The sequence below is a fragment of the Hemitrygon akajei genome, chromosome 20 (genome assembly GCF_048418815.1).
Source record: "Hemitrygon akajei chromosome 20, sHemAka1.3, whole genome shotgun sequence".
NCBI lineage: Eukaryota > Metazoa > Chordata > Chondrichthyes > Myliobatiformes > Dasyatidae > Hemitrygon > Hemitrygon akajei.
This window is the reverse complement of record NC_133143.1, coordinates 27,062,820-27,090,577: the sequence shown is the minus strand read 5'-3', so window position 1 is coordinate 27,090,577 and position 27,758 is coordinate 27,062,820. Positions and strand designations below refer to the sequence as shown.

Here is a 27,758-nt window from a genome sequence, read left to right as displayed (position 1 = left end):
GAAGCACCAAAGCCTTCGAATGATAAATCCGACAGAAAAAAAAGTGCATACAGCCCAGTCCATCATGGGTAAAGCCCTCTCCACCATTGAGCACATCTACACAGAGCACTGCTCTAGGAAAGAAGTATCTGTCATCAAGGACCCTCCCCACCCGTGCCATGCTCCTTTCTTGCTGCTGCCGTCAGAAAGGAGGTACAGGAGCCTCAGGACCCACACCACAAGGTTCAGGAGCAGTTATTATCCCTCATCTATCAGTGGGGATAACTTCACTTGCCCCATCACTGAACTGTTCCCACAAGTTAAGGACTCATTTTCAATGACTCTTCATCTCATGTTCTCGATATTTATGGCTTATTTATTTACGTTTTGTCCTTTTGTACTTGCACGGTTTGTTGTCTTTTACACACTGGTGTCCATCGTGTTGGGTGTGGTCTTTCACTGATTCTTTATTGGGATTTATTGTGTACACATGCAATAAAATGAATCTCAGGGTGACATACTACACTTGTACTTTGATAATAACTTACCTTGAACTTTGAATTTCTTGGCACCACTCCTAAGATCAAGTAATTGAGAAGCTTTGATATGGAATTGTGCAGAAAGGATTTGAGCTTTCCTTCTGGTCAAACTGGTCACTTATCAGGTGGTGAGTTCGTTTGCCTTCTCAGGCTGCACTAATGATCTGAACAGGTTAACGATCTGAACTGGCCAAACTGCACTAGGATGTAGAAGGCAGAGTATACAGGACTATGAACATTCTCAGTCCTGAGGAAATAAATATTACTGCAGTTTTGGAACACCAGGGGACTGTGATCAGAATGCAGCAAGTGTTTTAATCAACTTTGATACACTTAACAATAATGATACAGCCACAATTTGCTCAAATATTGTTAAATTTATTAGCTCTTTAATTAAATGTGCAATTTCAGAGTATCATACAAGTTAATATTACAAGTGGTAATTATAGTAACAGTCATAAACTGTACCATTAAAATATGCTAGTCACAGACCCCACAGGACACAGCCAATTAAGTGTCAGACTGTGACAATGGCTATGCTGTGCTTTTGCTATTTTACTGCCGAATGCAGTCTTCCCTTTTAACTCCCTGGTTTCACATAAAATGTGGACTGCCACGCCAGCAGTGTGATGCTTATGTGCAACACGGTGCAATATGAGCATACCAAGTATTTTCCAAAAAACAACTTTACCATCACAAGCTCAGTACAAATATAATCTATACTATTGCTTATCATTTTATATGATGAATGGCAGAATAGGAACAAATACATCCTAAAACTCTGTGCAAAAGCAAAAAACAAAATCACAATATAATATCTGTTCCACTATTTATGTACAAAAAGTTAACCTTTTCACTTATACCTGAAGCATTAAATGCCAACAGCAGCTGTAGCTTTCCATCTTAGCTTCCAAATTCAAGCAGTGTTAGTGATACTGAATGAAAATAGTGCAGTATTTTTAAATATTCCAAGGGAGTGGATGAAGTGACCGAGCTTAATACCATCCACTGTGTATTTTTAAAGTACATTAATAGCAACTTAAGTTGCCAAATCGTTTGGCATAAAGTGTCCTTCTCTCCTTCCCACGCCCATTTAAAATATCTCTTCTTTCCCCACTTTCAAAGAAAAACCTGTTATTTAATTTTTTAAAACACACTCATTTGCAGCAGAAATTGACCACATCACAATTGAAAGTTAATTGTTAAAAGGCAGATTAGATCCTTTCACATTCAGTTGCTCACTGGCTTCATTGATGAGTACTCGTTCTGTAATAAACGTCCAACAACTGTGACCGATGTCACCGCTCATCTTTGGTGCTACCATTAGCTTGCTCAACAGTCACGGCGCTGCCATTTCCAAATGGGATTTTCCTACCCAAGTCTTTTTCTACGTAGAACTCTGCCCACAACGGGCAGTGCTCGGAGGCAACTCCTCCCCATGACCAACAGTCAGGAATCCAGGGGTTAGTCAGACCTTCCCTAATAACCGACCAGTGACCTTGTGGTGGGAGAGAAAAGGAGAAAACAAACACATTTAGCAAGGCAGGCTACAGAAAACCAGAAGGAGATAGATAGATAGATAGATAGATACTTTATTCATCCCCATGGGGAAATTCAACTTTTTTTCCAATGTCCCATACACTTGTTGTAGCAAAAATGGAGAGAAAAAGCAGGAAAACTTACTTTCAGATATAGTGTTTCAAAAACAAGAAATTGACTGCATGTCAGAAGTTAAAAAACACTAAGTTGATCCCCAATACAGGCAGTTCCTAGGTTCTGTTCCTGAAAACTGTTGGTTAACTAATTTTTCCACAAGTTTAAATACATCTGTTTATTGCAGTTACTTCTGTTGTCTTCTATGTTCATCTAACCCTTCCCTTCCCATTATTACCGTCATCTTGAAAGATTCTTTTAAAATTTTAATGGCACAATTTGTGTACAATTGATTTCCATTAAGTCATATCTTCTGTGACCCTGCTTTGCACCAATTTGGCAAAATTCCTGATTCAGAAACAGACAATAATAGGGTAAAGTTTGTTCTCAGTTTATCAGTTAAACGCATGATTTTATAACTGGTTGTGGTATTCCATTTCTAAAGCTCAATTCCACTTATGGCTTAATCATAAGCACTTTCTTATAATGCTCACGGTAAAGACCTCGATAATTTACTATGTGGCTAACACCCATTATGAGCTGATGGCTCACTACCTTTTTATTAGCAGGTGCGTCTGAAATTCATTGGCAAACTGATCTTCTCAAGGAGGGTGGAAAAAAGGTACTTTCTGGCACTGCTCCAGGTGAGGGGAGTAGAAGACTGATCTTTCAGATCCTTGCTAAGTGTATTCAGCTGCTCCTGCTGGAAAGCATGTGGTGGTGATTCCAGATAAAGATCAGAACAGCTTTATCTGTGAAAATCACAGATCTCAGTACCCTGTTATTCCAATTTTGGCTGAAAATTCATATCCTCAGTTTAATTACATGTCCCTCGATTCCAATTTCTAACAGCAATCTACTGTGCTTGAACATGCTTAACTTTGGCCAATAGTTCTGTGGAGAACAGTTGGCAATGTCCCGCTCGTCTCTGACTTCCTCACCTGCGTCTTAAAACTCCGACTCGACAAGCAGCCTCAGGTGAGTATCAGGTAAGGCTATTTTTTGTAGTTAACTTAAAAGACTCCAAATTACAAATAATTAAAGTAACGATACAAGATCAGGAGATAAAACCTTAAGATCCAGGAGCAGAATTAGGCCATTTGGCCCATCGAGTCTGCTCTGCCATTTCATCATGGCTGATCCAATCTTCCTCTCAGCCCCAAACTCCTGTGTGCATTAGCCGGATGATGTGGGAGCTGGTGGACACGATTGTGGTTCCCCGAGGACCACAACTGCAGCAAACGTTGGTTGCTCGAGGAACTCAGACTCAAGGTGCATTACGGAGGGGGAAGAAGTACCTGGACACTGCTTCAGGAGGCAGTCACATCCATTAGAGAGAACTGTGAGTGAGGCAGGTACGAGGGGTCCAAGAGGTGGTGATGGAGGAGCCCCAGCTCTTCAGCTCTTGATTTTTTTTGCTCTCTTTGAGGACGAGAGGGGAGGCGACAGGAAAAATAAACGACCAAACTGTGCTGCCATGATTCAGGGAACCATTCAGGGGTACGAGAGAAAAATATAGTTGTGATTGGAGATAATAAAATCAGGGGAATAGAGACAGTTCTCTGTCACAAGGATCAAGAATCCTGAAGGCTGTATTGCCTGCATAGTGCCTGGTTCAGGACATCTCATCCCACTTGCACTGGAATTTGGAGTGGGATGGGGAATGATCCAGATGAAGTGGTCCATGTGGGTATAAACAACGTAGTAAGAATAAGGAAAAAGGAATTTTAAGCAGCTTGGGACTAAATTTAAATGCAGAACCAAAAAGGTAACCAACACTGGGGAAGGAGGGAGCTGTTCCAATCGCGTGGCTCTCTGCTGAAACATAACTAGCACTATTGAAAGGGCTTTAAACTAAATAGTATTGAGACCAACAGCTTGGAAAAGGGAGGATAAAGTAAAAGGGAAGGAGAGTGCAGGAGAGCTTACAAACATCTCCAGAATAAATAGAATGACAGTAAGTTTAGAAAGGGATGAGAATTTAAATTCTGGAAACATGGGAGCAAAATTGAAAAGTATGGTGAATACAGGACGGAAGATGTTAAATTTGAATGCACATTGTATACAAACTAAGGCTGATGATCTTGCAGCACAGTAAGAAATTGGCAGCTATGACGTAGGCATCACAGAGTTGTGGTTGGAAGAAGACCGCAGGTGGGAGCTTAGCATCCACAGTATTGAAAGGACAGGCAGGTAGGCAGAGGGGGTGGGGTGGCTCTGTTGGTAAAAAGTGAAATCAGATCCTTAGGAAGAAGTGACATCACTTTAGAAGATGCAGAATCCTTGTGAGTAGAGTTAAGAAACGGGAAGGGTAAAAAGGCACTGGTGAGAGTCATATACAGGCTTTTGAACAATAGCCAGGATTGGAGTATAAATTACAACAGGAAATAGAGAGAAATATAAAGAGGGCTCTGTTACAATAGACATGAGGGATTTCACTGGGGAAAGTTAGGTTGGTGCTGGATACCAAGAAGAGGAACTTGTTGAATGCCTGTAAGATTGTTTTTCCCGAGCATCTTGCAGTCAAGCACACTGTCAAGGAAGGCTGTGCTGGCATTGGACAGGGTCCAGAGGCTTTTGAGAATGATCCTGGGAGTGAAAGGGTTAACATATGAGGACAGTTTGATGGCCCTGGGCCTGTACTCACCGGAGCTTAGCAGAAACCTACCCAAGATTGAAAGGCCTAGATAGAGTGGATTGGAGAGGATATTTCCAATAGTGGGACAGCCCAGGCACAGAGGGCTCAGAATACAAGGACATCACATTAGAACAGAAGTGGGATGGAATTTCTTTAGCCAGAGGGTGGGGAACCTGTGGAATGTATTGCATGGATGGCTGTGGAGGCCAAGTCATCGGATATATTTAAAGTGAGATTTACAGGTTCTTGATTAGTGAGAGCATCAAATATTACAGGGAGAAGGCAGGAGAATTGGGTTGAGATTGAAAATAAATCAGCTGTGATCGAACGGCAGAGTAGGCTTGATGGGGTGAATAGCCTATTTCTGCTCCAAGTCTTATGGTCTAAAGCAACGGGACTAGAACTAAGCCAGGCTACAGATGTTGACCCACCTGATCTCCTACTCTGCTTCTGCACTCATCACTCAGCCTAGGAGTGGAGCACAGATTCTCCGTGTAAGGTATTATGGGTAGTTTTTCACCTGGCTCCCCAGCTTCATATTAGCCATGGCTGGAATAATTACCACAACCCAAACCACATAACAGGAGTCATGTATATTGATTAAGTGTAGGGAAGTACTTTATTTTCTCTTAATTTACTTCATGCATTTAATGAAGTCTTAGAAGCTTAAGTGAGTATAGTATTTATTAGAATTAAATGCTTATACCTTACTTAAGTTTATTTGGACTGTTTTCAAGTCTCAGAAAAAAACTGAAAACTACACCATTTAGGACATAGTTAGAGAAGCCCACCATTCTTCCTCTTGTGATACACAGCAGTATAGTCTACAGTATCTGCCAAATACACTGCTGCAACCCACTAGGCAGCGCTTTCCAAACCCATAAACTATCAGCTAGAAGGACTTTGGCATTAAAAGCATGGGAACACCGCCTGGAAGTTGCCCTCAATGCTGCACACCATCCCGACTTGGAAATACATCGCTGTGCCTTCACTGCCACTGATTCAAAATTCTGGGGCTCTCTCCCTGGTGGAATTGTGGGTGTGCCCACATCTCAATGACTGAGGGGCTTCAAGGAAGGTAGCTCACCGCCAGCTTCTCACGAGCAACTAGGGGACGGGCATTTAAATGCTAGCTCAGCCTGTAAAGCCAGTCGTCCAATAAAATAAAAATTACAATTGCTGCAAATCAACCTGCCGTAGATTGGCTACCACTTTTCTAGGAACAAGGCATTAGGGCCCAACATTCAAGGCTTAGTCACCATCCCAACATGGAGAAAAAGTGTGGTAGCTAGACACTTATTCATCAGATGCATTTTCAATGACAGACAAACTGAACAGATGCCAAGCCTATATTTGTTTGTTACAAATAATACTTGCTAACAATATGTGACTAGTTCTCCTAACAAAAATAGCTGAACAGAGACACTCCACCAATGTTAAGCATATATAATAAACAGCACTGGGCGAAAGACTTGTACAGTACTACATTAATTTTGTGTATTGCACTGGACTGCTACTGCAAAACAGAACAAGTTTTTATAGCATATGTGAGTGATGATAAACTTGATTCTGATATGAGTCTCTACTGTGGAATGAGAGTGGGAAGGGGGCAGGGAGAGGGGAATCAAGGATGGGAAAAGGGCAAGGGAGTGGGAAGGACCAGAGAGACATTCTATAATGATCAATAAACCCAATTGTTTGGAATCAAATGACCTTGCCTGGTGTCTCAGGGCTGGGTGCTTCTGTACCTCTGCCACCTCCCGCCTGGCACTCCTTCTCTGCCCACTGTCCCACGTGCTCCACCTTCGGCCTTCCCAACATCCTTTGCTACCCCACATTTACAAACTCGCTCACTACTCCACGTTAAATACAGTACTGTACCTTTGCACAGACTTGTATGCTTTCTGCAGATATGTGACACAACTTGTAGATTTATATCATTAGCCAAACTGATCTCATCAGATCGGGCCCCACTCTACCTGAATATGTCTTCTTGAGCGTGCGGCTAATCCAGATGTTGTCTGTAGACTTTGACCCCTGAGGATTCTTTGTGCTGATGTTGGTGAAAGTATTTGCAGGGACACAGTGAAGAAACCTCTCTTTCCGTAGGTGATCAAAATCATTTGCGTCGGGCGATAGACTGAAGTCCCCCAAAATAATAACATCCTTTTCGCCTGAAAATGAAACAAGTAGGTTGCAGTTGAATGATTTTTTTTGAAGAGAAATCTAAAATAATGGATTTTCCTTATACAGATGCTTCCTACTTTGAGAAGGCATTTGAAGCAGACCCCCACTGCAGACTGCTAGCTAAAGCTGAATCTCATGGAACAAGAGACAAACTAGTGACCTAGCTAGTTTAATGGCCGAAGGCCAGCAGAGTCAGTGGCAGGCATCAACATAAAGGTCTCCATTACTGCTGCAAGCATAAATTATTTAGATGTTGAGACAGAAAGATACAGTATATATCTAAACTTTTCAATACAAAGATAAACTACAATGGTGGCTGTATTAAATTACATAAAAGATACTTGTTCCTTCTGTGCCCTGTTATATGATGTGGGCAATCGTGCTCTTTCCATGACCATGATTGTTCTTGGCAAATTTTTCAACAGATGTGATTTGGCATTGCCTTCTTCTGGGCAGTGTCTTTACAACTGGGTGGTGACCCTAGCCATTGTCAGTATTCTTCAAAGATTATCTGTCTGGCGTCAGTGGTCGGGGCTTGTGATATGCACCAGCTGCTCACGCGACCGTCAACTACCTGCTCCCATGGCTTCACGTGCCCCTGATTTTGGGTGGGTTGGGGTTGCTAAGCAGGTGCTACACTTTGCCTAAAGGTAATCAGCAAGCTAGTGGAAGGAAGGAGTGTCTTGCACTTCCTTCAGTAGAGACACATCTTCACCCCACCACCTAAAAATGAGCCATCAGGTGCAGGAAGTGTTATAACCCCTCAACCATCAGACTCTTGAACCAAAGAGGATAACTTCACTCGCCCTATCATTGAAATGTTCCCACAACCTATGGACTCAATTTCAAGGACTCCTCATCTCACGCTCTCAAAAATATTGCTTACTTATTTAGTATTATTTTGTTCTTTTTGTATTGGTACATTTTGCTGTCTTTTGCCTGCTGACTGTATGCCCAAGTCTTTCACTGTTATGGTTATTATTCTATTATGGATTTATTGCATATGACTGCAAGAAAATGAATCTCAGGGTTGTATATGGTGACATATATGTACTTTGATAATAAATTGACTTCAAACTTTGAAAAAAAGATGTTAATAGAATAAATGGGAAAGATGTGGTATATGGACATTATTCCAGATAAACAAGGTGCTATCTTTTATCGATCAAGGAGACTGAACGTAGGGCACTTACAAAATAGGCCAGCACTTAGTAACACAAGATCTGATAGAAGCTTGGGAGGGCATGATAAGCAATACATACGGATGACAAAGTCAAGTATAGTAAATGATCTAAGAGGCTTATCAATTTTATATTTAGTGCAGATACTGCAAAACACTCTTCTTTGAACCATCTTCCCCTCTTTCACATATTACAAACAAAAACTATGTTATTTTATTGTTACCCAAGTTCTAGTTTTACCACATTATGGGAGGGACAAGATCTCAATTGATTAAAGAAAGGAAGAGGACAGAAGTAGACCTCACTGAAGAAATTAAACTACAGGAGTCAGTCAATGACCCCTTAGGTTGGCTCCACTATTTAATATTAAGATCAGCACTGAGTATTGCAACTTAGAAACTGTATACTGTCCAAGAAATGAGTATATCTAGATATTAACAGGACAGAAAGGACTAAATTGCAAGAAGAGATATTATGAAGGATTGTACTCTCCAATATTCAGAAGCCTGCACAGTGATTTTTAGAACTTTTAAAAATAGATACAGATGGTGAAGAAGTAGGATAAATAGAGAAACTATTTCTGTTGGATTTGGAGTACGAGGTATAGTCACAAAATTAGGGCAAGACACTTCAATAGTAGAATTAGGAAACACTTGTATGCACAGAAAGTGGCAGAAAATCAGACCCTCCTCTTAAACAGTAATTGATGTTAGGCCAATTACTAAGTTTAAATCTGAGCTTCACAGATTTTTGTGATGCTACTGTTTAACGGAAAGAGGTGAGATTTTGGATTAGGCAAAACAACAGCTATAACCCAAACAGAGCTAGAACCACACTGATCAAGGGAGTTCTCCACCACTTTCAAACCCTTCCCCTGCTAACCTTTGTCCGTCAGTTCACAATTCCACAGAAAAAGATACAATTCAAGAGGAGGCCATTTAGCATGTTTTTTTTTGTAATTCCAAAACAAACTGAAAGAAAAACATGGAGCCGGGGAGAAGAGTCTACTTCATTCCTACTTTAGTGAGGCGAGCACATATGATGTGGTGGCATAATGACATATGCCATTCATGTACTTTTACATATAACCCATAATGAATTATATAAACAGCAAAAAAACTTAATAAAACAATATATTTACAATATTACTCAAATATTAAATACACAACACTCCCTGCTTAGCTATAAATTCCAACACAATATAGACTGCATCTCAACTTAAACACGTAATGTATTCCTCTCTAGTCCTCTCTCTCTCGTGAGATAACGCCTTTCCTGACAAGGGGTTCACTCTGCTTGAACCAATCTCAGTTTCTGGGGCCTCCTCCATAGTGTTGTAGGAGCTGACTCTGGGACTGCAGGAAGTGCTTGTGACAGCTCTAGACACCTTTCTTCTCCAACAATCAACTCTGCTCTTCTCAACTGATCCATGTGTTGTCTCCAGATGAATTTAGAGGCTCCACTCGACCTTGGAAAGAACTCCTTCAACCTTTTGTAAATCTAGCTCACTGGCTACTTTATCAAGGATGGTATAAGGAACTGGATGAGCTTTTCAAAATTGGGTGTGGCATTTTTATTTACCACTATTTTACCCTTAATATATTTGAGTTTTCCAATGCCATCCTTGAACACTGCTGCGACAACATCCAGTACCTTTCTTAATTTGCTTTCAGTTTACTCTTTTGCAGGGGATGTGGCACACAAATGGTGGATGGATCTCCAATCAAGTTGTAGCTGTCTCAGCCAATCACAACCCCACAATACTGGCCCTTTTGATTTTACCACATACAAGCCCAATGTGGCTTGTTAGTTGTTGCTTCTCACTGTTTCAAAAATGTCATTCCCACAGAAGTTATCTTTTCTCCAGTACAAGTTCTTAGTTGGATATCTGCAGGTTTCAATTCAGTATCTTTGAAATGCCAACCAAATTCATTTTGCCGAATGACTGAAACAGCTGAGCTAGTGTTTAATTCCATTCTATTTAATATGCTGTTCACTTCTGGTGTAAGCCATATTGCTCGTCTCCTATTAGTTATCACATTGTAAATCTTGAGGCTACTCAGTCCTGTGTCACTCTCAGATTTTTCATCAACAGCATTCAGATTAGTGCTCTTTTTGCAACTGAAACTTGACTTTTTAATCTTTTTCTCTTCTCTGCATAATCCATTTATTTTTGTCTCCCCTACGTGCTCTTTGTATGTGTACATTTTCTGCAAGTTTCACCTTTAAATCTGCAATGGCCTGGTGTATGTGAATCCCTGCCATAATGGTAACACAATTTGTTCAGCCAGGCTAGCTTCTGTCCAGATGCTGCAATTTTGTTCACGCTCACCTTCAGTCCTGACTGCAACTCAATTGTCTGCTGTTTCCATTGATGCAGCAATCTGAACTGTTCTTTTAAATGTAAGTTGTGCTTCAGTTAGAAGCCATTTCTGAATGCGTTCTCGTACGATTCCACAAATTAAACAATCTCAGTACATCATTAAGCCCATCTCTGAACTGATAATACTCAGATAATTTCCTCAATTCAGCCATGTAAACTGAAATGGACTCCCCTTCCTTTTGATTCTGCTTATGAAAACTAAAGCATTCTATAATCAACAGTGGTTTCTGTTCTAAATGTTCCTGCATCATGTTCATGATATCAGCAAAACTCATTTCGGCTGGTTTGGTTGGAGGAGTCAAACTAAATGTTCTCCTGCCAACTGCACTCAGAAAAACTGACACTCACTTTTCATTGGCTATTTCACTTGCTTCACAATATTGCTCAATTTGCTCAGTGTACAAAATCCAGTTATCTTTTGTGCAATCAAACATTTCTATCTTTCCGATGTAGCTAGCAATTTCAGCAGTTTTATTATCACCTGGTACTCGTGTTTATGAACCCGTGAAATTTGTCTGCTTTTTGCCATTTATTTTAACTCAACTGTCTTTCTCTCCGCTGAAGAAAAAAAGCGCACAGTGCTTTTTAAAAAAACTTGAATGTCTCACTGTGCTTCAACGTCTCAGGTTAGTTTTAAAACTTACTCACTGCCACTGTTATGTTTTATAATTCCAAAACATAAAACTAATCGAAAGAAAAACACTGACCCGGGGGAAAATGTTTCTACTTCATTCTTACTTGAGTGAGGTAAACACATATGACATAGTGGTATAATGACATATGCCATTCATTTACTTTTGCAAATAACCTGTAATGATTTATGTAAATGACAAAAAATGCTTAATCAAACAATATATTTACAGTATTTCTCAAAATTTAATACACAACATAGCCCATCATGTCTATGCTAGTTTGCAATTATGGAACAGAATTTGCTGCAAATTTTTGCAGCTACCGATCCTTGCCAGCTGTGTTTAATTTTTGTCTCTCTTGAAGCAATGATTAGGACTGCTTACACTTTCATGAGAACGTTAGAAACAGAAGCAGCAGTAGACCATCTGGCCCTTTGATCCTGCTCCACTATTCATTTAGATCACAGCTGGACTTCTACCTCCGCTCCATTTCACAGCATTAGAACCATAACCCTGAATTCCCTTAATGCATATTGATGAATGCAGTCACTGAGCCTCCTCATCCCTCTGGGGGCAAAGAATTCCAAAAATTTCTCCTTGTTGCAGTCCTAAATGGTCCCCGATGCTGCAGCCAGGTGAAAAATCTTCCCTGAATTCTTCAATAAGATCTCCTCTTTTCCCTTTCCTTTGTACTTCCTCTTTCCCCATTAGAACAATTCCTCTCTCCCTCTACTCTGACTGCTACAGCACTGATTGAACAGATGTGGCAATTGGGTTTAAAAACAAGGAGATTAAACTATGAACTGGAGGATTACATTTAGTACACTGGAGATTACGTTGTAGGAAGAGGTGGTTTACTGGAATGATGCCAGGGATGACTGATTCAGTTGTGTGGAAGAACTGGAAAACTGAGGCTTATTCTGAAAACAAAGAAGATTAGAAGTGTATTTGATTAAAAAGTGTATAAAAGGCCATGAATGATTTTCTTACAGTTAAAAGAAAATGTTCCAGTGCCAGGTGCAGGTTATCAGAGAAGAGATTCAAGTTAGTTGGATTGAGAACCAAGGCTGACATGAGGAAAAGTACAGTGAGATGTTATAATCTGGAACACCATCTCAAAGTTTCAACAAGGCAATTACTTGAGTAAATCTAAGGCGGGAGGACTAAATTTATATCTTTTCATAGGGACAATGGAACAAATGGCCCCTACTATTTTTCTTTAGATCCTTGTGGTGACTAAATTGAAAGAAAAAAAAGCTTTTTGTTGATTACATTCTAGAAAGGAAAAGCTGTAATCTATGTACTGAAGGCAGTGGCATAGTTTCATCGCATAGTGAAAATATATGTAACCTCCCAGGTCACTCTACGAGGATTTTTGGCTTAAAAGGCTTAACTACAATTGATTCATATTACTGGAAAATATAAGAATCTAATTTGTGGCATAGCACACTAGTCAAGAAACTGCCATGAGGAAAAGCAATTCCACAGAGCAGATCAGAGGCAAGTGGCCTCATCCCCTTCAGTAAATGTACTGTAGGTACATAGTGCCTGAATTATCCTGCATTTCTACAGCGTCCTTTAGAACCTCAGGAAGTCCCAGAGCATTTTGCAGCCCAGTATGCAGCAGCCAATGCAAGAATGGGCTTTCATACACACAACACAATGAGAATGACAGATTATATGTGTTAGTAATATTGGTTAAGAAATAAATATATTACTCAGAACACCTAGGAAAATTTATTATTATTCACTATAGTAAAAGGTTAACATTTGTAGCCAATTTTGACAACCATTTTATAAAAGATAAATGATATCAAGTTGAGAGTACAATCACTGGAATGCAGGACTCAGCAGCTTTGCACATGGACACCTTTAGTAACAATGCAATGGCCTTGACTCCTCCCTTGGGCAAAATCTTTCAAAATTAACTGCCAATTAAACTTAACTAAACAGTTCAATTCTTTGTTGAGCCTGTCAAACTTATAAATAGCATAAGATTCTTGGAGTTCCTTGCTCCCTGCTGACTGACGTTCATTTAGAAAGAGGATGTGTAAAAGTTGGCCAAAAAAGTGGCCATGGAAGTAGCTGGGAACCTAGAGGCCAGGAAGAGCATGGACTAAATGTCCTCAGAAGATGGAGAAGACAGAAATAAAACAGATTATGATTTTCAGTTTTGCAATGGATACGATGCTATACCTTTCAGGGTTTCCTGAAGAGTGCCTGTAAACGGTGAGACTTTATTGGCATCTGAATGAGCCTTCTCCTCCTCAGTGACATCTCCTTTCAGATGAACATTTACCAAAGTAACATCAACAGTTCCAATCTGCAAAGAAATCACACCAGGGAGATCCATTACAGGGGAATGCTGTAAGCTATCAGGTTTCACCCAGCCTCTGGGTCATCCCAAAGTCTCCAAGAAATCACGATTTGTTTCCTGTACCTTACCTTCGACAAATTCAATAAACACACACAAAAAAAGATGCTGCTATTATTTATTTTGAACTTCTATTTATTAAACGATTGGAAATGAAGAACTGACTGATTGGGCAACATGGGAGGGAGGAGGTTTACTGATGAAATCTCCAAGGAAACATCCAACCAGAACTAGCAAAACAATGAACGGCCAACAAAAAGTATAAGGGCATGAGGCAAATGCAGGCCATTGGAATTAGTTGAGGAAGGCACCTTGGCCTGCGTGGACAAGATGGGCTCGAGTGTTTGTTTCCATGTTGTATTTCTCTATGATTCAATTTAAAGTTATTTGTATTATAAATTAAAATTCTCGTGTACAAAATTGACAGGAGATTAGCTCATGTAGGACATTTTCTTCCTATGGGGCAGCAGGGTTCTACAGAGTCTCAGAGCTCCGACAACCCAACTTCTATCCCGACTCCAGGTGTCATGTGTGGAGTGTGTACGTTCTCCTGTGAACACATGGATTTTCCCCGAGTGCTTCAAGATCCCGAAGGTTAACTGCTGCTGCTAATTACTGCTCAGTGTAGGGAAACAGAAGAAGAATCACAGTGGAGTTGGCGAGCAGGTGAGGGAGACACTACGGGACCACAGAAAGGAAAAGAGAGGGGTAATGAGACCGATGGGATTGCACCACCAGGAACCAGCATGGACCAGATAGGTTCATTGTAAGTTGGAAAGACCCTATGCTTTTGTTAGCCTCTATCGGGTCTGGAAGACGCAAGTTAATGTACCATTACGAAGATTTGGTTATAATATCTAGTCTGATAGTTCAATGCAAAAATAAGGCAGTAAGAACTACACTATCAAAGATTCAAACTTCATGTGAGGTATTAACTAAGTCCTGAGTGAATATGATACCCTGCCTTGGAATTTTGGCACAGGACAGTCTCAAGTTCTCCCATCGTTTAATGTCGGTCCTTCAACCAACACCAAGACAGACAGGATCATTGTCTTTTCTCGCTACTGTTCCTCTTATCTGCAACATGCAAACATAAAGTGGATGTGCTGGTTCCCCAGACTACAACCACATAACCAATGTACAGCTGAATGGCTCTTCTGAGCATGTAAACTCTTTGCTCATCTTTGTTGCAATGGTGGAAACAGTAAATACTGTATATGCAAACTTTCCTCCCAGTACAACAAAGGTACTGGAACATAGGCAGAGAAATGCTCCATTTCATACAAAGCATTACAAGAGAAAGTTTAGCTGTTCACTTAGCAAGTTACTTCAGTTGTGAGAGATCTAGCTTTTGGTCATAGACAAAAACTTTATACATTTTAAAATGGTCATTGAGGCAATGACACGGTTTATTCCAGGCCTGAGCTCATTTAGGGATTTTGCAATGACTACGATGCACGTTTAATTATCCAGAGCTCACAATACCACATAAAGCAACAAAACTCTGATGAGTCCAAGGAAAGAATTTGATTTTAAACCACCAGTAGAATGAAGTGCCTGAAATATTCCCAGTATGAAGTACTGACCATTTTGATTCACTGAGGGGTTGATTAAAAAGAGGTGATCGCTGCTCACATTTAAGTGTATAACTAGCCAGCGCGACCCCTTTTCAATACAGGCAAGAGCAGAGATGCTAAACAGGCCCGATGAAAACACTCACCTTAAAACGTGCAAGATACGGCCTTAAGACGCAAGGCTTCCCGTTCCCATTGGTTTGTGCTTTATCCAGAAGGAATGCAGTCCTCATGTCGACTCCAGCGCTGGAGTCCCAAAGATAACCAGCATACTCAGCACTCTGAGAGAGAGCAAAACTCAAGATCAAACACAGACACAACATCAGACACGTATCAGCTGTGACTCATCTTTTCCTCCCTGACTAAGGTAGGAACCTCACGACGAGGCAGCTCCTCTCCTGTGTGGCCTTTACCTGTTCAACCTGAATGAATGAAAGAGACAAACTGCATTCATTCAGCATCATTCACAGTCCTGGAGTGACCCAAGTGCACATAACCTTAGTGTAGCTGATACAGTACTATATGTGACGAGGCAGCTTACTTCAGTTGCAGCAATAGAAGAGCGATCATATTTTACTACGATTGATTGAAAACTATTGCGCAGAACATCAGTAATCTGACCGTCAAAGATATTTCAATATCCTGGTGTACTGCAAAGGACCATGTCTATTTAGTTTCATTTAATGCACCACTGGACTTGTAGAGATCACAACTGCTAACTCTGATCTTCTTTTCCTTTCACAAAAGCTGCGGCCTCTGGAACGATCCGAGCTTATGTCAGCCAAGCGAGCATTTCTCAAGGATTGAACCTGCAACCTGCCAAATTTCCTTCAACAGCGTCCCCAAGCTTGTGACCTTGAACGGGAAAATGGGAGCAACTGCACAGGGATTCCGTGACCTTCCAACTCACACACTATACTTAAGCTTTTGTTCATATGTCACCATTCCTTTTATGAGTCAAAATCTTGGAACTCTTTACCCAGTGCTGTGGGGGATATTTTCACCAGGTGGCAAGAAGAGGACAGTTCACGATTTCCTCAAACTGAGATAAACAATGTATCGTTCACATCCTAAGCAAGGGCATGGTTCTATAATTGGTTAAGTTGCACTCAAGCCTCGACACTGGACGCCAGTCCCAGGTTAGAACACCTGACTTCTGGACATTCCTACAGATGAATGAACCCCATCACATATTGACTATGTTGTCATTGGAGAGTTCAGAGGAGGTACACGAGGGTGATTCTGGGAATGAAGGGGTTAACATATGAGGAGCTTGCAGCAGCTTTGGGCCTGTACTCACTGGAATTTGGAAGAGTGCGTGGGGATCGCATTGAAACCTACCGGATGTTGCAAGGATTAGATAAGTTGGATGTGGAGAAGATGTTTCTTCTAGTCAGTTTATCCAGAACTGGAGAGCACAGCCTCAAAATTGAGGGACGACCTTTTAGAACAGAGGTAAGGAGGAATATTTTTGGCCAGAGAGTAGTGACTCTCTGCCACAGACTGCAGTGGAGGCCAAGTCCATGAGTATGTTTAAAGCGGAATTTGATATCTTCCTGATTGGTCAGGGCATCAAAGGATATGGCGAGAAGGCAGGCGTATGCGGTTGAGTGGGATCCGGGATCAGCCGTAATGGAATGACAGAGTAGATTCAATGGGCTGAACAGCCTTGTATGTTATAGACAAAACTGACTTATGAATGTCTGTTTAAACAGAACCCACTCTTGACAGTCCGTACTTCAAAGCACATCACTATCGTGTCACGTATTGGCCTGTGATAGTTCTAGTTAGCAGGACATTGTCTAAGGTTCACAATTCACTGGCACAGAAATATTCCCTGGCAGATTTACTGTATACATCAAATTATGGCAATAATTGTCAAATAAGTTTTATTTGCAAGTAACAAGCCCTGAAATATGTGCACTTGCAGTCCCATGCTGTGAGTATTGCATGATACAAAACCCATTGAAAGCATTCATAGACATCCTACCAATAGAACAACACAGTGGCTTCTCTAAATACAAGGCAAAACAGCATGAACTAACCACTGTGCAGAACAAGAGGGAGCAGCCATCCACCCACAGGTCTGTGCAAAATTGATTCTGTTCCAACCAGTATGGAAATACAACTAGTTTATAGGTTTGGCTGTTATGTTTACCCTAAATACTCAGCTTCTGATGAGAGAGAAGGAAGTCCACTTAGCAAAGCAAGTTTAGGGCATGTGAAATGGTGACTAAACAAGAATCTGCATCATACACAGTAACAACTTACAGTATGCACAAGATAATGCACATCAGCACATTTTCCACCTGACAGGAAACATGCAGCAAATACAAAGACGGCAATGAGTAAATCTATCTGCTGTTCAAAGTAATCAGTCAATTCTTACTGGCTTGGCCCCATTTTGGATAAAATCCTGGAACCTGCTCCACTAACATGTAGTTAGAAAACTTCGACAGAGCTTCTCTCTCATTCTCTAACTAACCTTGTGCTTTGAACAATTTCCCTATAATTGTTTTCAAAGGTGGAGGGGAGGTGGAAAAGCAAAACAAAAACAAGTAATGCTTTTAATTTTGAAAAAGTTTTTAATGGGCTCTTTTTTAATGTCCATTCCTTGCATCTAAGTTTATCCATGCATACTGACTGCCAGGTTTCCTGTACTACATTTAAGATTATGCTTCATGAGAGCAAGTGTTTGGGTGTGAAGAAAGCCTGGGATGTCTGGGGTTTGCAGAGGTGATTGCTTGCCCAGACTTGAACTGGGGCACGTATTGCCAGGTTGCTGGAACGGGCTAAACGGGGGGGGGGGGGGGGGGGGGTCCATCTCCACCACTAGTGGTCCCAGACGGGGGCCCGTCTCCACCATGAGTGCTCCCAGACGGGGGCCCGTCTCCACCATGAGTGCTCCCAGACGGGGGCCCATCTCCACCATGAGTGCTCCCAGACAGGGTGTCCCATTCCACCACTAGTGCTACCAGACGGGGGCCCGTCTCCACCATGAGTGCTCCCAGACAGGGGGTCCCATTCCACCACTAGTGCTCCCAGACGGGGGCCCGTCTCCACCATGAGTGCTCCCAGACAGGGGAGTCTGTCCCCACCATGGAGTGCTCCCAGACAGGGGGGTCCGTCCCCACCATTGGTGCTCCCAGACGGGGGGTCCATCTCCACCACTAGTGCTCCCAGACGGGGGGTCCATCTCCACCACTGGTGCTCCCAGACAGGGGGTCCATCTCCACCACTAGTGCTCCCAGATGGGGGGGTCCATCTCCACCATGAGTGCTCCCAGACAGGGGGGTCTGTCCCCACCATGGAATGCTCCCAGACAGGGGGTCCATCTCCACCACTGGTGCTCCCAGACAGAGGGGTCTGTCCCCACCATGAGTGCTCCCAGACAGGGGGGGTCTGTCCCCACCATGAGTGCTCCCAGACAGGGGAGGGGGTCCATCTCCACCACTAGTGCTCCCAGACAGGGGGGTCTGTCCCCACCATGGAGTGCTCCCAGACGGGGGGGTCTGTCCCCACCATGAGTGCTCCCAGACAGGGGGGTCTGTCCCCACCATGAGTGCTCCCAGACGGGGGTCCATCTCCACCACTAGTGCTCCCAGACAGGGGGGTCTGTCCCCACCATGGAGTGCTCCCAGACAGGGGGGTCTGTCCCCACCACTAGTGCTCCCAGACGGGGGTCCATCTCCACCACTAGTGCTCCCAGACGGGGGTCCATCTCCACCACTAGTGCTCCCAGACGGGGGTCCATCTCCACCATGAACTTCACACCCAGAACTGCAAACACTATCGCTGGGCCAAGGGTAAGCATAAAATGTTGACATACCAATTTAGAAATGCAATTGTGGTGGGGGGGTGTGGTGCGAGAGATGAGCAAGTGATAAAGATTTTGGTGGATAGGAATCTACATTAATACTTCAAAAATATTTGTGTGTCAGAAAACACTTTGGTAGATGTAAATAAGGTACAATTGTAAACTAGGATTGTATTAATAAAACATAATTTAAACGAATCTTGAGTATGTGCAAAATTAATAAAGGAATCTGTTCTCTATCCTAGCATAACAGCATCTCTTCCTAGATTTACAGCAATAACACATTTGGGACAGTGGATCACATGTAGTGAACATGATTCAACTATTATAGTCGGGCTGCAGAGATGTGCCTGATCTCTGAGTCTGCCATGTTGGGGATCCACAAAGTGATGGCTCTGACAAGTGGGCAGGAGCAGTGCTGCCGTTTCCAAATTTATTTGTTTTTAAACACCATGATGACTGTGTAACCTAGCAAACAGGCCTTGTCACAGTGAAGAGAAGTGAGGTTAATGAGAAAGAGAACACAAATGAGGTACTCTCTTGCACTACACAGCAAACAAGTCTACTCCTCTTGCTTCAGAGAAACACAACATTAAGTCTGGTGTCATAAATACCAGTCCTGAATGATAACATCAAGCCTACCTGCAGGCCAGCTTGCCAGAGTGATTCTGAAATGGAGCTGCATTATTAAACAAGATATTAAATGATGGCCCTGTAAGCCCTTCAGAGCAAACATGGTGCAATTTGAATAGCACAATCTTTCCATTAATCACAGTCTCTGCAAACTGTGGCTGCTTGTCTACAAAAGAAAAGTGACTGGCCCTATTAGATTAATTCGGCTGCAGCAGAGTGAGCTTGGTATTGAGGCCGTCATACAGCTTCAGTGATCTGGTTTCCTCCCATGTCAAACCAACATGCTTGTTGTTGGGCTAAGTGGCTGCTGTCAATTGCCTCCGAATGTAGTTGTAGATCTGGAGCTTTGGTGGGGTGGGGTGTATGGAAGGACAGAGTTTTAAATGGCCACGTGTGAGAAAACAGATTACGTGGAAAAAAAGGGGGAGCTGGATTGGCCTGAGTGCTAGCATGGAGTTGATGGGCTGAATGTCATCCTTCTACGTGATAAACAAATATAGTGTTTGGTAGGATGAGAAAGTTGCCATATAAAGGCAAGTTCAGTGCAGCAAGTGCCATATTCTTCATGGCAATACTGAAGAAACAGTTCTCCCTATTAATAATGCCAAATCACGGATCTTTCCTTGCAAGAGAAAGAAAACTTAGAATGGCCAGTGGGAAGCAAGAGAAACAATCCCAAAATCTACTGTGGAACACAGTCTACTTTCATCACAAATCCCATGATACGAAGTACAAAGTTCCATTTCAGTTACAAAATGGCACCATGAACTAACAGAATGAAATCAGCTGCAACACAAACAGTTCCCAAGAGAATAGACACAAAATAGACAATAGGTGCAGAAGTAGACCATTCGGCCCTTCGAGCCTGCACCGCTGCTGGAGGAACTCAGCAGGCCCGGTGGCATCTACGGAAAAGAGTATGGTCGATGTTTCGGGCCAAGACCCTTCATCAGAACATCCCATCCTGATGAAGGGTCTTGGCCTGAAACGTTGACTATACTCTTTTCTGTGGATGTTGCCTGGCCTGCTGAGTTCCTCCAGCTTTTTGTGTGTGTGTTGCTTGGATTTCTAGCATCTGCAGATTTTCTTTTGCCCAAGACAATGGATAAGTGATAAAGTGTGTCCGTTATTGGCACAAACACAAGTGAACTGTGATTTAGCCAATATTGGAGACACTGGCTTAACTGGATTATATACATGTTGTATTATCACTGTGACCAAAACCAGGCGACTTCTCAGTCCATTCAAAGCTGTGTGTTCAATAACTCCGCTGGAATTTGCAAATTTTAAAGAGTCAGCAGGTCAACATTGGAATGTGGTTGTGCTGAACATACCTTGAACGTTTGTACAGATGGTTTCTCAGACACCACACACATCCAGCTTCCTCTGGGACCTTTCCATTTTCGAACATTTGGTAGCATGGGCTGATTCAATTCTGCACAGAACTACAAAGGACAAAAACACACTTGGGTCAAACTGGGCCAGCTAGTTAAAAAGAGCAACATTTCACAGTTTTGACATATCCACATATTATAGCATATTTTAAAAATCCTGTCTTTATTCAAAATTCAGGTTTTGCACCAAGCCTTTAATACCATTACATAAAACAAAGGAGTCCATTACTGGAACAATTTGTATGTGCCCTAGAAACAGAAGTATAATCACACCATTATTATATAAAAAAAGCTTTAAACCAACAGTTGCAGGTTTTACACTCCCATTGCATCAATTAAACTCAGATGACTTAGTGAAATTAATTTTCCCCACACAGGCATCAAATGGAATAATATATCCAATGAAGAGAAGAAACTTTACACTTATGCAAGAAGGTTAATGATTTCATGTAAGTCACAGAGCACTTTCAAGTCAATTAAGTATTTGTTCTGAAGTGCAGTCACTATTGCAAGAAACAGCAGAGAGATTACACTGAACAATTGCAACAGATTTAAATTTAAAATGGTCAGGCAAGGCCTCAGTGGTGTGGGTGAGGGTCAAATACTACTGCAGACACTGGAGACAACTCCCTCGCATTCCTTATACAGGGTGGGATGGGAGCTCTCACATACAAAGGTTTTGTCCAACAAGTGAATGAATTTGACTTGAAAAACAATTAGTTCTTCATGCACGGGAGAAAACATTCACAAAACTCTGGGCAGCGTCCTCTGGACTTTTCAGGGATGAAACAGAAATAGTGAGGAGGAGGGAGTCCCAGACTTAGCTAATAGGTGGTGGTTGGGCCTGGCAAGGATTGGAAATATCATTGACAACATCAGATAGATGCAATCCATGCTTTCCTGCAATATACCAAAGTCTTTTGTCTATCCAAGACCAATACTGGCATTGACTACTCACACTGAAGCGGGCTTTAACAAGAGACCACTAATGTGAACCCAGCACCATCCCCTCCCTCCACTTCCACATGTGCTACTCTAACCAACTCTAGAATTAACTTTCCCTCTGTAACCCTCCTTCACCAACTCACAAACTACAATGGTCCTCTGCATCTGGTGATGGAAACTACTCTGTTGGTATGCACTGTACCTGCCAGTTATGTTTTGTGACTCCGAAACATTAAAACAACTTGAAAGCAAACCAAGGAGCCGGGAGACAAGTGCGTGTACTTCACTTTTACTCTAAGTGAGAGGTAAGGCATAGTAGCATCATGACATGTAATTCATGTATTTTTTTTTATAAACATGACCCATAATTAATTATTTAAGCAAACAGAATGCTAGATCAAATATAACTACCATTGTACTAAAATATTTCTGAAATATCAAACACACAACACTGCTCCCTGTTCAGCAAACAACTCCAACTCATTATAAACTGTGTCTTAACTTATACACACATATACATATATATCTGTGCAGGATTTCTTACTCTTGTGGGATAACATCTTTCCTGGCAAGTGGGGGTGGGTGGGGGGGGGGGGGGAACAGAGAAAGAGTTTCACTCTGCTTGGAAAATGAGACTTGAGGCTGTGAAATAACCTCCTCCACGATGGCTGTCGGAATTGACTCTGAGACTGCAGGAAGTGCATCTCAAAGCTTTGGATACCTCTCTTCTGGACGTGTTGGCATGGTAAGCTTCACTGGATGACGTGGATCATAATGTGCAGGTACAGTGTCTGATGTCACCATTTCCTTTACCATTTTGGAAAGCCACTTCACACAGCTTTGTTCATTACCATATTTTGGAATGAGTTCAAAGGGTGGAGCACAGTAGTCAGGTTTGGCAGAAACCTGTTCTAGTAACTGACAAATCCTAAAACAAAAGACCACAGCTGTGACATGTCCTCTGGCCTTGGAGAATCCACCACTGCTTGAATTTTCTCAGCACACTTGTGTAATCCTTGTGCGTAAATGGTGTGACCACAGTAAGCGAAGCTTGGCTTAAATTCACAGTTGCTGCATTGTGCTCTGAGCCCATAATCTTCTAATCTTTTTAACACTGTCATGAGATTTTAAAGATGTTCTGTGTCATCCTCACTGGGAACAATGATGTCAATGACTTGCAGCCTTGCAACACCTGGTCCATAGCCTTCTGCCCGAGCGCAGGTGCAGATGTTACTCCAAGAATAAGCCTATTATAGCAAGAAAGACCCTTGTGAATATTTATGGTGATAAACAATATGGACTCTTCACCACAGATTCTGACAGATGCATTCTCCTTGGCTACTGGAACCACTGGTGTTGTTCATGGGCTCCACTCAACCTAGGAAAAAAATTCTTCAGACTCCATGTGATCTACTTTATCATGGAACTGGATGAAATTTGCAAAATTTGGGTATGGCATTTTTAATTAACATTATTTTACCCTTGATATGTTTGAGTTTTTTCAATGCTATCCATGAATATTACTCTGGCATCATCCAGTACCTTTCTTAATTGGCTTTCAGTTGCCTCTCTTGCAAGGGATGTGGCATGCAACTGGTGGATGAATCTCCAATCAGCTGTAGTTATCTCAGCTAGTTATGTCCCCACAATGTTAGCCCTCCTGTTTTTACCACATATGAGCACAATGTGGCTTGTTGGTTGTTGTATTTCACTGTTACAGATCTCATTCCCACAGGAGTCTTTTTTCTTCCATATACGTTCTTAGCTATGTATCTTCAAGCTTCAGTTTAGTACTTTTGAAATGCTGTTCAAATTCATTTTGTAAAATGTCTGAAGTAGCCAAACCAGTGTCTGATTCCTTTTAAATTAATTAGCCGTTCTCTTCTGATGCAAGCCATATTGCTTATCTATTGTTAGCTTTCACACTGAAAATCTCAAGGCTACCCAGTCCTGTCACTCTCATCACTATTGGATTTTTTTAAACCTAACACATTCTGCAATCTACAATGGCTTCGTTTCTAAATGTTCCCGCATTACTTTCACGATTTCAGCATAGATCATTTTGGCTTGTTTGGTGGAGCAGTTAAATTTCTAAGCAAACTGGATGCTCTTTCACCCAATGCACTCAGCAAAACTGGTACTTGTTTCTCATTGGCTTTAAAATACTGCTAAACGCATTCCATATACAGCAGCCAGTTATCTTTTGTGCAATCAAATGCATCAATCTTTCTGATATAGTCAGCCATTTCTGTTGTTTTTTTAAAAAAATTATGATTTGTGTCATCTGGTATTCACTGCTGGTTGCTGTGCTTTTTAAAAAAACCTGAAAGTCTCACTGCACTTCAAAGGGTACCGTAGATTCCGGACTACAGAGCGCACCTGATTAAAAGCCGCTGGCTCTAATTTTAGAAATAAAATCAATTTTTTACTTGTAAAGGCCGCACCGGATTTTAGGCCGCACCGGATTTTCGGCCGCAGGTGTCCCACGTTGTAATATGAGATATTTACACAGAAAGATATTACACGTGAAGATTTTTTAACTTTTAATTAAATCCATATGGTAACAAAAACAAATACATATTGCAAATGCTTTTTTTTTGAACCGTGCCCGTAACACGGCTACTTTTAAATATACGTTGCGTATACTTCTTTACTGAACAACATTCCAATATCTCCTAACGACTGGTAAAAAATATATATACTGCAGCCTACCAGGAAAAGTTATTGATCGCCTTTAACTTAAAAGCAGCGTTTTCGCTCCGCCGCTCCCCCCTGCCGTCCCGTTTATCGCAAACAGCATTTAAAAGCAGCGTTTCGCTCGGGTCTAATGCCCCCTCCTTCCCGTTTATCGCAAACCGGTATCCCACAAGACGCGGCAAAACCGGGTGTGACGTCATAGCATCCCGCGATGTAGTACAGAAAACAAATATAGTTAAAACTCTTCTAACTTTAACTAGAAAATGAATTACTAAGCGAAAATATTATAAACTAAATAACTGCCATAAAGGCAGCACAATGCTTTTCTTCGAGTGTTTTCCATGTTGATGAGGGTGAGTACAAATGACTGATTTACAATAATTTAATTGTGAAAGTGCGCTTGATTTATCGTACAATTTCATTGGACCTCTGTGAACTACTCATCAATTTTATTGGTCTACTGTTACGAGGCAAAATGTTTACAAGGCGGCATGAAAAAAAACCATGTATTAGCCGCTCCGTAGTAAAGGCCGCAGAGTTCAAAGCTGTTCAAAATGTGGGAAAAAAGTAGCGGCTTAAAATCCGGAATCTACGGTAGGTAGTTGCCTCAGGTTCATTTTAAAAATAGTTTTATAAATCAGGATAATTGATTTTAGCAGCACTGTGTAATTAGATTACTGGTGACACAATGAAATATTAACTCCGTTCATACATCTGCAAACCACACAGCTCGGATTTCCGGAGCGTCCACACAAACTGGAGCAAGGCACAAGCACATTTCCAAGTGTAAGGAAAGCAAAACAGTGAGGAGGACCTGACCCTGACTTGTGTCAACGAATCCTAATTGAACTGTTGGAGTATTGCTTTAATGCAACATGCATTTCCTGCACAACTCTCAGACGTTGTTGCACAAACCGTGAGCTGCAGCTTCCTATCTAATCTGCAGCAATTTCCAAACAGTACTGCAGAGTCAAATAAGATTTAGGAACTTAATTTGCCAAACCATATCCTAGGTAAAATGACACACATTATGGAAGGTATCCACACTCTCACGCTGGTGATGACCAGGCTAATGAAGCACTGAATGTTTCCTTCACAATGATTTTTTGGATCAGGATCTGCTATAAGTAGTTGCTGGATTTTTACCAGTCTATACAAGTTGGTAGGCAGTGTCGCTGGGAGCAGTGAATAATAAATGCCTAATTTAATTTCAACGCAGAATGAACTTCCTTCAAATGTGATTAACGTTGCTGAATAATTCATTTCTTGAGCTAACAATTCTTTTGTGAATTAAGCTATGCAAATGACACGGCAGGGCAGGATCTGCAAAAACAAATGGAATTGCATGATGAAAATGTTCAATTTGAAATCAATTAATTCAAATTACACAGCTTTTATCAGAAGCAGTAAGGGCTAAACGATTGGAAAAGTAAGGCAATTTAAAGGTGTCAGAAGTTCCCCAAATGCCCTGTTCTTTAACCATATATCATACTGTCCACCAGCTGCCAACTCTGATCTCAGGCAAATGGCCAATGTCCCTCCCGTTCCTTTATGGAGATCAATTGGAATAGCTGGGCTTTTGGCATGGTTCAGTGGTCTGTCCAATGAACACTGAATATCTGAATTTCTTCAATGAGAAACAGACCCTTACTAATTGGAGCCAGTTACTTTGCATAAAATTCGGGGACCATATGACATCAATCAAGACCAGAATGTTGCTTGAGACCATGGGTGGCAAACCACTAACATGCCCACCCCAGGTGGCACACATTCAAAAATTATGTTAGCACACGACACGCAGTGCTGCCCCTCGATTCTTTAAACCCCACCCGTCTTAAATTACATAATGATCATCCTTGCTGCTAAATGAAGGAGATGATGTTTTATAATCAGAGAGCAGTGAGAGGTTTTCACAGGAAATGTCTCATGATGGCTTGGTGCCAACTACAGTTGTGAAACATGTGACGTTGGATGATGCTCTAAAATCCTTGCAGACCTGATGTACATAGCAGTATTTGGATTATAAATGGTTACATAACAATGCTATTTAGAAATTATATTATTTTTCAATTGTGTTTTTTAAAAGATTAATAATAATTTTTGAGCGTGTTTTCTAAAATACTTCATTTATTTCAGTCTGTCCCTCTTACACCTTTATTAATAGGAATAGATGTCAATAAACAACAGGACTCATTCTTTTTCTTTAAAAAAACCATAAGTATTGTTACTAATTCATTAATCAGTGATAATCTCTGCTCAAAATTACCATGACTGAAAGGGACTTTTTTTTAAAAAAAAGATTATTGCTATTTGGGCACAGACTTTGCAAGAGGTTTGTCAGGCCAGTCCTAGATTAACTTTGACCAGTAAAGGGTGAAGAAGGGTTAACTATTCATGGTTGGTATGAGACTTCTGTATCTGTATGCAAAAATCTGGCGACTCATATTAGCTTGATTTTAGATCTCAGTTTTCCCCCATAAAAATCCAAACTGTGGTTGGATGGATCGAGTCAGAAATCCATAGACCAATTTCCAACACCTTAAAGGGAACAGTTGGTGACTTAACGTGGATGATGGATAACATCAGAGCTGTGTGTTGTCTCCTTTAAAAGCTCTTTGAAAGAGTTCTGGCAGTCACAACTTTGAATTGTCATTCTTACCTTGGACTCTCACACGGATTTTACCTATGACATCTACAAGAACCTAAGAGGTGCACAGAAGAAGCAGGCACTGCAAGGTATAGTGGTTATCAGGGGTGGATAGGAGAAAAGTGCCCAGCTTCCGGTCTTCTTAAAAGAAAGTATGAAGAGCTCGCTTTAATAAAGTACTTCCCCCCCCCATCTGGCCTGCAGTAACCTTTACACTATGAAAATACATCCTCCCCACTTTCACCTATTTAGTATAATTAACGCAGGATGCCAGGAGACACCGTGCTTTGGCTCAGCATGGATTGCTCCCTTTTCTTCTATGATATCTACATAACTTGTGACCCATCCAACAGCAAAGCCCAAATGGAACTGAACACTGCATTCACCCACAGATTTGTCCAGGCTGCATGTTATGATGAACAGAACGTTGTTAAGAAACCAGCTGAAGATTCCCAGCCCTAATCTTTATTTTTGACAATGTTTAG

General features: G+C 41.5%; 1 protein-coding gene across 1 annotated transcript in view; it reads right to left on the bottom strand.

Annotated features, from left to right (window-relative positions):
- Window positions 1-875: 875 nt before the first annotated feature.
- The window catches only part of eepd1 (endonuclease/exonuclease/phosphatase family domain containing 1), a 140,643-nt gene continuing 113,760 nt past the window's right edge, over window positions 876-27,758 (bottom strand). Inside the window, exons 5-9 of the mRNA XM_073024039.1 lie at window positions 20,925-21,035; window positions 15,287-15,421; window positions 13,389-13,515; window positions 6,789-6,983; window positions 876-2,016 (exon numbers count right to left, since the gene is read on the bottom strand). Of these exons, the coding sequence (XP_072880140.1) occupies window positions 1,817-2,016; window positions 6,789-6,983; window positions 13,389-13,515; window positions 15,287-15,421; window positions 20,925-21,035 (768 nt within the window). The 3' untranslated portion in view covers window positions 876-1,816. The remainder of the gene's footprint in view (window positions 2,017-6,788; window positions 6,984-13,388; window positions 13,516-15,286; window positions 15,422-20,924; window positions 21,036-27,758) is intronic.